This window comes from Anolis sagrei, chromosome 2 (assembly GCF_037176765.1).
Source record: "Anolis sagrei isolate rAnoSag1 chromosome 2, rAnoSag1.mat, whole genome shotgun sequence".
Classification (NCBI taxonomy): Eukaryota; Metazoa; Chordata; class Lepidosauria; order Squamata; family Dactyloidae; genus Anolis; species Anolis sagrei.
The window spans coordinates 135805174-135818205 of NC_090022.1; the positions used below are offsets into that span (position 1 = coordinate 135805174).

Below are 13032 nucleotides of genomic sequence, written 5' to 3' on the forward strand. Positions count from 1 at the left end.
TTTTAGCTCCTATGCCACAATTTAGCCTTGCTTAGAGTAGGTCCTTGATCAAAAGCATTTCAGGCAATCATTGTTAAGTCTTTGATTTGGATGAGTCTATTGAGTATGTGGTACAGCGGGTTAAATCGCTGAGCTGCAGAACTTGCTGACCGAAAGGACAGAGGTTCAAATCCGTGGAGCGGGGTGAGCCTCATCGTCAGCCCCAACTTCTGCCAACCTAGCAGTTTGAAAACATGCAAATGTGAGTAGACCAATAGATACCGCTCAGGCAGGAAGGTAACAATGCTCCATGCAGTCATGCCGGCCATATTACCTAGGAAGTGTCTATGGACAATGCCGGCTTTTCGGCTTAGAAATGGAAATGGCCCCCGCTCCGAGTCGGACTTGACTAGACTTAATGTAAAGGGGAAACCTTTACCTATATTGGACCATGACACTTGACCTAAAACCTAGTAGCTAGTCTTAATTAGAGTAAATCCAATGAATCAATGGAAACTTGGTAACATCTGTGAATGGTTTAGCAGGTTTTTATGGCACAGAAGAACAATTTAGTAACAATATTAAATGGATAGCCATTCCCTCATTTTTAAGAACAACAAAAGCCAATAAATATTAGCAATGAAAAAGAAAAGCTACTGTAATGCATGTTCATAATTTTTTTTGCAGTAGAATCAATTATATTTAAAGAGATGTCCCCTTTAAAAAAAGACAACATTGTCCACATAGTAACAGAACCATTAAATTGTCATTTCTAAGGTCTCTTCTGAGATTTCCCTTCAAATGTACATAAAAATAAAAATTCATGAAAGTACTTCCCATTTTCCTGTATTGAATACGTAACAGGTTGCCTTGATTAATGTATTACTTTCCCCACTTATTTCCAGCTAGAGACAAGAACAAAGTAAGTGCGACCCCTAAACTACATGCAAGAACTAATGGCCCTTCCAGACAGGCCCTATATCCCAGGATGAGATTCCAGGTTTTCTGCTTTATGATGGATTATGACTCTGCACTGCCAGATAATCTAGGATAAACAGAAAGCTTGGGGTCAGATCCTGGGATACAGGGTCTATTTGGAAGGGCCCTTAGAGAACAGAAATCTCAGCATAATTAAGAAGTACTGTGCTTTTTTAATGAAATAAAGTTAAGCTATCATGGTCTATATGTGAAAATCAGAAATCAGCATAAGAAGAATGCTACAATTATGTCTTGCTTCAGCTAATCAGAAGGCAAAACAGTGTTTGTGCATGTCTCCAGTTACCCTGTTTACTTCACAGTTTCAAGAAGAATCGGCATATCTCAGTCAATAAAACCTATGACAGTGAAACTCTTTTTTTTACAAAAGCTTTCTACATCCGCCCTGCTCTCTTTTCCTCATTGTTTTGAGATTTATTTTTTATTTTTTTTAAAAAAAACAAACATCGGCACTTGAAGGTTGTTGGGGGTTTTGGCATGGGGTTGCAATAAACATTGGATAAATGTGTAACTGGGAAATAAAGGGACTTTATTTTAGCCAAGTCTACTGTTGCCATGTGTGTCTGTCTCCAACAGACAAGGTAAGAAGCAGTTACCTCAAGATCCCTTACTGAACAGGTAAAATGGGGAATAAAAGGAGAGCTGGGAAGTTTGCTTCATCAGATACTCTCAAATGTTTTTTAAGAATATGACTTGGATACCAAAATGGAAAACATAAGAAAAAAAAAGCTGGTGAAAGAATGTAGCCTCTCAGTACTTCTTTTGGACAAAACTTTCAAATAGATCCTAGCAGATTCAAATGTTTTTGTTTATTTTTGAAAGGCTTACCTGACTCAACAATGCATACTGCTTTTTCTGAATCCATGTTGGAACAACTTTTTGGTGTAAGATTCTATCCTTGTTCTTTTCATGTTATTTCTTTCTGTGGCATCAAATTTTCTGTTAAGGGAGTAATGCCCAGAAATATATCTATCATATACTCATATATAAGTTTACCTCATATATAAGTCAAGAGCTGGCTTTGGGAGCAAAGTTATGGATGAAGAGAATGAAAGAGAACTTTCATTCTCTTCAACTTACATTTTTGTTTACCAGCTCAGCAGGCACAGAAGTTTGAAGCTAAGGAGTAATCTTGCTGAATCTCTCCCTTGTAAAATACATCCACAAGGAAAACATGTCCAAACTTTTTCATTCGAAGTATGAAGATTCTGCAACTATCTCAGTGTATTACGCTCCCATGCAAAACATCCAGGGCTTGAAAAAGATATCTTGGACTACAACTCCCAGAATCCCTTTGCCAGCACAGCAAGTGGCTGGACTGGCTGGGGAATTCTAGACGTTAAGATCCAAAAATATGTTACTGGTGTATGTTTAAGTGCAAATCAAGAAGTTTCTTTTAATGCATACATTTGAAGAAACATGTCCTTTCCCTGAATTTAAACCCATTGTTTCTAGCCCTGTCATCACCTGATTATACATAAACGACTACCTTCTCCTTTTACTCTCCATGCATTCTTTAGAAACTCAAGAAAAAGGATTGCACAATAACGACATGAACGATCCACAAAGAATGGTCGTTCATATGGTATGTGGATTTTGAAACAAGTTTTTGGTTTTGATGAGAAGGGACCAAAAGCTTGAGTGCGTTTCATTCTGAGCTCATGTATGAATGAGTCTATATATCTGCCAAGAGAGTATTATACTAACACAGAATTGACAAAAATTAATCCCAACAAATCCTAATAGGACCCAAGTGATTAAGAAACTTAGCCTCCCAATTTGAATTCCTAAAATAAAGCCTGAGGCATGTAGTGTTGTTTCACAGAGCAGTGATATTTCTAGACTGACTTATAGCAGACAGTGCTGGCATCCTTCTCCCCTTGGAAACCAATGGGAGTATTAATATCTGCTATTAACACTGATCCTATCTCATAAATCCAGCCTGTCTGTTACCACAGAACTCAAATAAAGGTGTTCTGAGGTCAAGAGGATGTGGTGTCCAAATGAGGCTTGCTCTTCCAAGAGAAAAGAAGCGAAAACAATCTCTACAGCAAGCATCAGCTCCACATGGAGGGAACCCAAAAAGTGGGTTTTAAATGTCATGTTTTTCAAAGTGAGAATTGATGCTGGAACTAGTTCTAAAAACCGGCTGGCTGAGCCTGAGCTGCAGCTGAATATAATCAATCAAGCGGCTCTGAATGATCGAGGCGGCAAGTAAGCACTGAAGCAAAGGGGAAGTAAAAAAGGGGGAAAGGGGGCAGGTTACAAGCCATTCGGGGCCTTTTGAGATTACAACCCACTTTAGTGTTTTGTCTGGAGTTCGATGGTTCTGAATGGCTTCCAGTAGATAAATGCACAATATAGGAGTTACAAGTATGGATTGTGGGATGACAGCAGCTGTGTTATGGACATGCTGGATAATCACCTGATATGACTATTGCCAGATTTCCAAGCTGCTGCTGTGATCTGTACTTGGGATGACACAGGGCGTCCTAATACAATGGAGAAAAATCTGTGGTGCTAGAAACAGCATTTTCCTTTGACATCAAACTTTGGTAGTGCACTCTTGTGAAGAATGTGGAAGAACCAATCTCACCATTATGAAGAACAGGACATGGCAACAGTGGTTCTCAACCTGTGGGTCCCCAGGTGTTTTGGCTTACAACTCCCCAAAATCCCAGCCAGTTTACCAGATGTTAGGATTTCTGGGAGTTGAAGGCCAAAACATCTGGGGACCCACAGATTGAAAACCACTGATCTCGAGGGCCCCAGTTGGGGAAGATATGCATATAGCATCTACACCAATGGTTCTCAACCTGTGGGTCCCCAGGTGTTTTGGCCTACAATTCCCAGAAATCCTAGCCAGTTTACCAGCTGTCAGGGTTTCTGGGAGTTGAAGACCAAAACATCTGGGGACCCACAGGTTGAGAATTACTGTTCTAGGGAGTTCCATTAGGAAAACACAGTCTTCTTACCCAAAACACTCAGGGAAGAGTAGCTATGTCTCACAAAGCAAGAGATTCAGGCAAACTGTGATCCCAAGAAGACAGTGAATTGGAGGTCAAAGTATGTGTTTGTCCAGATTCAGAGGCAGTTATAACCACACTGTAGGAAAATCAGTCAGTGAATTGGCCCCATGTGTTGCTGTTATTTTTAATTAAGACAAGGGGTACAACTTACATGCTTTCATTCTTGCTGACTCTAGTTCCTTGCTTGCTTTTCAGACTGACACTGTTTTACCTTATTCCAAAATAAGCAGACTTTCCACAGGTGACGTCCAAAAATGGAAAACTTAAGTGGAAAGAAGGAGAACAAGGCAAATAATGGACATTTCTGTGACGTCTGCATGTCCAAGATACAACTAGTATACTGTTGACAATGTAAAATGTGCAACTCAAAACGGACACCCTCCTGTTAAATTATTTTACTCCTTTCTTAAAATCCATTTCTCCAAGATGCTCCTTTTAGTTTCATTTTCTTCCAGTGACTTTCCCACCAATGAAACAGGCTTAACCAATGCGAATTATTTCTTGATTATAAATGATGGGGTAATTGTTCCCATTACATGGCTAAAAAGTCAAATGGCTAATATTTGTTATGCTTTTGCACACTTCTTTACAAATATATATAAAAATGTCACTCTGATAATACCAGATCCCCTGGGATTATCCTTCTAGATCTCAATATCCACTGGTGATATGCAGATATAAGCCAAACCAAGGAGATAATTGTAACCACAAAAACTGCACATTTGCATTATTTTGACGCTCTTGCAAAAGCAGTATCATCTCGAGGCATCACCTAAAGAATAATACAGACATTATTGGGCTAATATATAAGCCAAACTCTTCTTTGAATTTAAATTTGTCCACCATTCCACATACATCATCTATATGGCCTTCTCATTTTTCTTTTCCCAGCAAAGCTCTATAAATACAAATCTCTGTAAGTTTTAGCTGTTGTGGCTTTCATTATTGTTCACCATTCAACTCTCACATTAAAAACAAAAAACCGAGATTCTATTAAAATCAAGCACTTAACATAAATATTAAAATAATGGTAAAGACAAAACATATCTCTACATAGAACTTCATAACTACTGTAGCACCTATTACCATAAACAAAAGCAAATCTGGATGGACAGGGAACAAAGTATGATATGCTGAGACGATGGTTTGAGAACTCTTTTGACTGTCCTCGGTGAACATGTTAAATGTGTTTGTATTTTTCTTTTCTGTTTATAGTTGACAATCTTAATAAAATTCATTTCACTAACCAGTTCATTCTATGTCACTATGGATATCAAAGGACCCTTTAAAAGCCTCCAAGAGGAGGGTAAGTAGCATTTTACCAAAAAAAGGGGGGAGAAGAAAAAGAAAAAAAATGAGTGGCAATGGCAGGTTCTCCTACTGGTTCTCATGTGCTGTTGCTCCGCCATGTGCCTGGCCTCCTAAACCCACCAGTCCATAAAAGGGGAAAATCATGTACAAGTCCATTTCTCAGTTTCCCAGGATGAGTTTGACAAAAGAAGCCACATCTGTCTCTTTGGATTCGTGCAGGGTGAAGAAACGGTGTTGCTAAAATGGGGTGGGGGTTGGATGAAAAAAAAGAGAAGAGAATGCATGTTAAGTTTAATTTTGACCTGTTCTGTTGTACTTTATAGTTCCTTGTTCTAAGAATTTAAAAAAATATGAATTCACAGGTATATAGACATCGCAGTACTTTCCCCCAGAGACTCATAAGAATACTATTTTAATTCACACAATGTTATCACAGCAAAATATAAATGTGCTCCTGGTCAGATGAAGACCAAGTGGAGATGAGTTTTCTACAAATATGGTTATGCAAGTTTTTCAGGGCCATCAATAAAAAGGTCCAGCATTAAAAAAAAACCCTCGCTGAGAATTACACATACAGGAATCAGTCACTGAACTGGATGTACTACATCAACAAAAGCATCTGTTATATACTCTGTGTGTATATGAGAAAAACAAGAACCTCTACTATGTGGCAAGTGCTTTTCATGTTATTCTCTCTCCCTTCTCGCCCTTCCTCTCTGGCATTATCATTGCAAATAAAGTCTACAAAGTAGGGCATTGATATGATTTTCCCATATAAAGGGAGCCAAGAGTCAAAAGGAATGATCTTCTCCAAGCCACAACAGCAAGTTCATTGGGTTCATGGCTGAGGAAGAACCATAAGCTACTTCACCCTGACAACATCCAACACACTCCTCCACCAAAAATAGATTCAAGCCAAGGGATCTTCTTTCATGAGGAAAGAAATGTGAAACTCTTCCAACTCGTCCAGAAACAATGATTCAGCCAACAGGCAAGCGAGCTTTGAATTTGAAGATGAGGTCTAGGTTGGAGGAAATGTAATTCCCACATGCAAAAGGCAGAAGAAAGAGATAAAACCAAGCAAGCAGAGAAGTAAGGTAAAGACCAATGTGAGAAATGTCGAATCATAAAACCCCCTTTCAGAGTAATTTGGGAATGATTCATACACAGTTCTAGAAGTATACACACACAAAGACACACACAAACCTCCCTAGGACTGTATATGAATCATTCCCAAATCACATGGAATTATTTCTACATTGTTGTGTATATGCACACTCTGTGTGTGCTATATTTGGGGAAGTTATACCCCATGCAAGGACATTGTGCCTTAAATCCAACTGTAATTCCCAATTAAAACAAACTGACTGAGTCAGCAGAATTAACATAATAGCTGATATATTAAGTTCTCATTGAGTCAACAGATCTCCTCTAGTTAGAATTAACATTTAGGCATATGATTGGACAGGACTGTATGCAAACAGGCCCCATTTGTGCAAAAAAGACTTTTATACAATACTGCAGTTGCGATCCTTATTCATCTGAACATCATATGTGCAGAAGGCATGTGGGTGTATATATAGTGGGTATGGGATGCAAATTCTGGACAATGAGTTAGAAAGCTGAATGACAATGGCACAGTATTCCTACACTCAGGTTTAGGAAGCATGTTCCTTCACAGGACAATGATAGGAAAGGGGTATAACGTGGTTCTGTAAACCACCATGTTAACTACACATTACTGCTAACTGCCATTAAGGAAAATGCCTGCATTAACAAAACCAATTGACTAAACCCACTAGATCCCTAGATGTAGCAATTATCATGTGTCACAGAATACAACAGCAGTCACAACTGCTTGATCAAAAGGTGACCTAGTGAAGACGTATTTTCTACATACACTACAGTTTTAAGACCTCCCGTTAATTGCTCATTTCACAATCATAGTGCATAATATGCAGGTATGATTACTATATCTATCATGTGACTGAAGGCATTTGTATACATGATCTGTAAATCCGCAAAGAACTGCGTAACAACAAATTAGATGGGCCAATATTAAATGTTATAATCAAAAAGTGTTTAGTATTAATTTTTGGACATTCGTTTGAAGTACAGTGTCTTCTAGATAATGTACGTTTCTCTGAAACAATGGCCAGTGCCGTGTTCAATTGTTAGTTAGATACCAAAATCATTCTCTCATTACCAGTCATTGTACCAAAGATACAGCTGCATTAACAATGGGGTAAATCGAACATTCGCCAGTCCTAAAATGCACCTAAAAGATACTACAATGAATGGGTTTTATTAACTACAACTTACTTAAGACATACTTCACTGGGCCTTAGTTTACTAGTCTTCTTATAGGGATGATTAATGTAGCCTATGGAAATTTTACGCATAAGCTATTAATACAATTCTGATCCTGCAGGCTGCACTACTGCAAAAAGGGACAATTTCTATCCCTGCCGCCAGTTGCTGATTAAATAGTTGACTAGATCATGTAAGAGATTTTCCAACCTTGATGTCTAGGGTCCTCTGATCCCAAATCTAACAGCAATCACTAATCCAAGACAAAAACCTGATTATAGCTGGGTGAAACATGAGGATGTGTACAAAGAAGCTATTCTTAAACTTTCCAACTTGGAAATTATTTCCAGTTCGACAACTGAAAAGTTGCTTTTTGACAGCCTTGGAAGCCACTTGCTCCAAAGCTGTGGTCGGCTACTACCTTCATATCTTGCTCAGAACTTGGAAAAGGTTATATCTTTGGACTATATACACCAGAACTCCAAAGCCAACATTGGTATTTCTGGTAAATGCAGTCCAAAGCCAGGGGCTTTCCACAGACATTTGGTCAGTCAATGTGGGAGGATAATTTTGGTCTAGATAGGCTTGATAGAACACTGGAATAGGATGCCCAATCTGTTGATGTTGTTGACAGGCTTATAACTACGGTCCTCACCCCCCCCCCCCATTTTTAACAAATCAATACCCTCTTTTTAAAAAAACGGTATCTCCAGAAGGCATGTTTGCAATTAATGATACCATTACAGGGAACTCCCCGGAAAAAACTCTCAAGGAAGCCTAGAGTTCACCAGGACACATTTTGTAAACTACGTCAATAGTAGAAGGGAGACTTCAAATAAGAAAATGAGCTCTCTTTGTGCCTGAAACATCATCTCATTTTCCGTTTGAAACTTTAGCTTCACAGGAAAACAAGGAAGCAGCCCCAGCCTAAAAAGTCAAGCCTATTCCAGCACCACAGTGTCTACTGCCATGGGAAAGTGAAAAAAGGGAGAAAAATCCAAACCACAGGACCTTACAACACTAATGTCAGCCATAAAATACCACAATGCTGAGATACATCTGAAAGCTGATCCAACATCCTAATTTAATAGAAATGGCACAGGGCTGCCAACCAGAGCCCTGGCCACATTTCCTGATGAACCTTGTGTGTACTAAAATCCACTTTTTTCATGGCAGGAGCGACTTGAGAAACTGCAAGTCGCTCGAACTGCTGACCTTTCCTGCCGGCACAAGGGTTTAACTCATTGTGCCACTGGGGGATCCTAGCCACATGGTCAAACCTTGATATATGGTTTGAAGAGGGCTGGTCAGAAGCATGAAGAGATATTTTATGTATGTGTAGAGAGAACCTTTTTAAAAACAAGACTATTCAGCCAGACCTTCCCTTGTTTCCAAAGATGGTAAAAAATGCTGCATCTTTATAACCACATTATATATTTTTTGCTTCTGCAGAAATGCCATTATTTAACATGTTACTATTATTTTTTGAGCTTTAGCTTATTTTTCTGAGTTATCCCCTTAGGAACATAATGAAGCAGGTTTTGGAGAACCTCACAGCCATTTCACCTTTTGAAGGTTATGTCTAGCAAGTAAAAGAATGAACAATGGAGGGGAAAAGAGGACACTGCTATCTCTGTCTATGAGCCCTTTCAAGATGTGAGCAGGATATGGTGGCAGAGATTAGAAGTTTTGGGGAAGAGCTGGGAGGAAAGTTCTAAGGAAAGAACATGGAAAGGAAAAACCATGTTCTGAGGGATCTTGAAGTTCACCATGAGCTCTCCAATGGAAATATCAACAGCAGTAGACATACTCTCCTGAAAACTTAGCCTGCTCATTGCAGCACATCTTCTCTATTATTCTGTAGTCTCAATGGGATGGATGCATGAAGTGGTGGCAGAAGTCAGAAGAATTAGCCAGTAATAAGAGCAAGTGTTAGCTTTTCTACAGCACATGACTTAAAAAATTTCATATGGAGTCTACACTAGGTAATCCTGTTTTATTAGCCCTCCTCTAAAGACAGGAGGGAAAGCAATCAACTGAGAAACACTAGCCTAAGGCCAGTTTGTGAATTCGGAGCAGAAATATCAATCAAGTGGGAGAACTGAAAACGTTTTATACTATATTAAGGAGCAATGTTCCATAAGATTTGTCAATATAACACAAACATTGACTACATAACTTCATAAAATTTGGCACTGACCACAAGGTCAGAGGTTCATGTGTGGCCACTCTGGAAGGGGCTTGTGCGTGAGTCCACCCAGCCATCAATCTACCCCAGATCCGCTTGTGTTACCCAAGAACACCATCTAAATAAACTCACCATTAACTCAGAGTATGTTGGCCTTTCTTTGGAATTCTTCTTCAAGCTTTAAAGAAAAGGGAAAATATTACATCTTTCTATATGTATTCTGTACAGGCAATCAGGCAAATAATCAAACTAAATACAATGGAAGATCTCTTTTAAAAGCAGTGTGGTGTACTCACTCAACACTGAACACACCCAGTCACGGTCACATAAACAAGAAATACCAGCAGTTCAATCAAGGCTGTTTTGGAAAATTCCAAATAATATTTCCTGGATCTCATTGTTATCAAACTAAAGGCAAGAAATACTGTGCGCCTTTTGTCATATTTACATCGACGAAGAACCTAATTTGCTGAATTTGAGAAAATTATGTAAACACAGTAAGAACATCTCCTCCTTGGAAGTTGTTTTATTGTTATTTTTAATTTGGAATCAGTTGTTAACTCTGTGTTTTTAAATTGTTAGTGATGTTAGGGATATATCAAAAAAAGTGGTAACAAAACTAAAAGGATCAATATGTTATCAGGGCTGTAAGTAGCCAAAACCAGCCACATATATGAAATGGTTGAGCATGCCATCATTTCCTAGATTTTTTTTTTTAAAAAAACCTTAGTCAATTTGAAACAAGCTGAATGAACATAGATGGCAGCTCACTAGCCCTGTCTACCTCTACCCCCAGTTCCAGTACTGTCCTAACAAGTTTGAATGATAAGAGTTTCTGCTACATATGAAAAGTTTTCAGATGATTGTGGCCTGTAATTTTTTTAAAAAAAGGGTTTTGCTATTAATCACATAGATACTATCCACAAATAGGGGTACCTTAAAGTCACTTCCAAGTTATGGCAATAATAAGGCAACCATAGCGCAAGATTTTCTAGGGATGTGGGTGCGTGGCTAGCCTACAGTCGCCCAAAGGGTTTCCATGGCCAAGCAGGGAATTAAACCCTCATCTACGGAGTCTTAATGCAATGCTCAAGCCACTACACCTTGGAGAAGCTCTATTTTTTTTCCAGATTTGCCACTTTCCTTATAAGCAGAGCAAAAGAACCAGAGACAAAGGCTCGGTGCAACTACTGCACTTCTCTCCTTATGTGTTGATTCAACATGCTTCCAAAAGGAGTGAGTTCCACGTGACTGACCATCCAGGCTATCAATGCCCCATAACGTACAAAAACCGAGACAATGAATTTTAAGCAAACTTGTATTATGAAACATGAAAAATATAATGCAGCATTAGCATACATTTCTCTTAATGATTATAGTTGTATAAATATAAATTAATAATTGATTGACAACAACATACCTAATATACATTATACAACGAGAAGACAGAAGAAGGAATTAATCAGTAGCAGAGGCAGAAGTGGAAACATTCTAGATATGTACCACACATAGCCCTCTCAGGTCTCTACTTTTCTTTCAACATGGGGAATGATTGGGATGAACTGCAGCTTTCAATATTGAAAACAAATTCACTGAATTCCAATGGATATATTTCCTAATACTTCCTATAGATCATATTTTAAATGTGAGGATATCCTCATGCAACTACCAGGGTGTGGAGGATCAGTTATTGCCTCTGCCTCTGAGTTTACACTTGCAATGACCATATCTCACAGGGGAAACTGGTAAGTGTTGGTAGCAACACCAGCAACTCTTATCTTAATCACCCAAGGTTCCAACTAGCATTGAAATAAATGTACATATAGATGACCTAGGCACTTCTCTATGCAAGGATCCAAAAATGTGGCCCACTGAGATAAATGCTTAACAACGTGGTCTTGTTCTCCAGTATCTAACTCTAAATGCTACTTACTGGATCCCTTTGTACATACAATGTGTGTTAAGCCTACAGTCTAAATCAGGCACGGGCAAACTTCAGACTTCAAACTTTGGACTTCAACTCCCACAATTCCTAACAGTCTACTGGCAGTTAGGAATTGTGGGAACTGAAGTCCAAAACACCTGGAGGGCCAACGTTTACCCATGCCTTGTCTAAATAGTTGGTCCTTCACATCCATGAATTTTGCTTCCATGAATTTTCACAGCTTGAAAATGTTTACATTCAAAAAGCAAACCTTGCTTGTGTATTTTGATATAAGGGATGCAACTTTATTATGTTACTGTATATAAAGAAATTTAAGCATCTACAGATTTTAGTATCAACAAGGAGATCTTGGAACCAAACTCTAATGGAGACCAAGGACCCAGTGTATATATGAAGCAAAATCACTGCCAAATCACAGTAACTGCAGTCTGTGAGAGATTGGAAGAATGTTCTTTAGCTCTTGAACCACACTTCAATTACAAGGATAAACACCAGGAAAAGAGAAACCAGTATTAAATGAATATAGGTTTGTAGTGTAGACCCAGCCCTCTACAATCCTCCATGAGCAGATACATCCAGCATTCATGTACTGACTCTGAAAACAAATGAGTTGTTTCACCTTTCTTTCACTTCTGAATTCACAGAACATACAATTGGAATTATTTATCATCATATCTGCAAATAACTTTATTGCAATGGGTTGCTGGGGCAAAAAAAGTTTGTCACTGGCCAGAGCGCTAAAAGGGTGGGGGTGGGGGGATGAATGGTTTAAAGATCCTTTATTTTAGTCTCCCTCCTGCAGAAAATAGCTTTGAAGACAGGATGTAATAGCCACTCTCTTCCTGGCAGAGTATTTATGGGGAAGATTATTGGAGAGACTTGAAAAAGATCTTGACACGTACACAAGCTTTGGCAGAGAAGGGAAGGAGGTGTAAAGCGTCACACTGGGAGAAACAAAAGTGCTATCATCAGTTTACTATAACTGCTGGGATTTGCCAAATCTGAAAGGAAGTGCAGGATGCTTACTGGAGGGATATTTCCTGCCCATCTCTTGCTTCATCATCACAGAGCTCAGGTTTACAAAAACTCTTATGCTGTGTAATAACAAAGATCAAGAGTTCCTTTCTTCCCTCTTCGAGAGACCATCTTCAAAACCCAATACTTTTTATGTTAATGATTTACTGGAACTTATTTGTGTCGGTTTTCTTTCTAGTCACTTGTAAACCAGAAAGTTGTGCAATTCCTGTTGTTGTAATATACCTTATTTCCGACAT

The 13032-nt window shown here is 38.7% G+C and overlaps 1 protein-coding gene across 1 annotated transcript in view; it reads right to left on the minus strand.

Moving 5' to 3' along the window:
- Positions 1-507: 507 nt before the first annotated feature.
- MAP2K6 (mitogen-activated protein kinase kinase 6) overlaps positions 508-13032 on the minus strand; it is a 95420-nt gene continuing 82895 nt past the window's right edge. The window contains exons 11-12 of the mRNA XM_060764215.2: positions 9946-9991; positions 508-5552 (exon numbers count right to left, since the gene is read on the minus strand). Coding sequence (XP_060620198.1) covers positions 5475-5552; positions 9946-9991 — 124 coding nt within the window. The 3' untranslated portion in view covers positions 508-5474. The remainder of the gene's footprint in view (positions 5553-9945; positions 9992-13032) is intronic.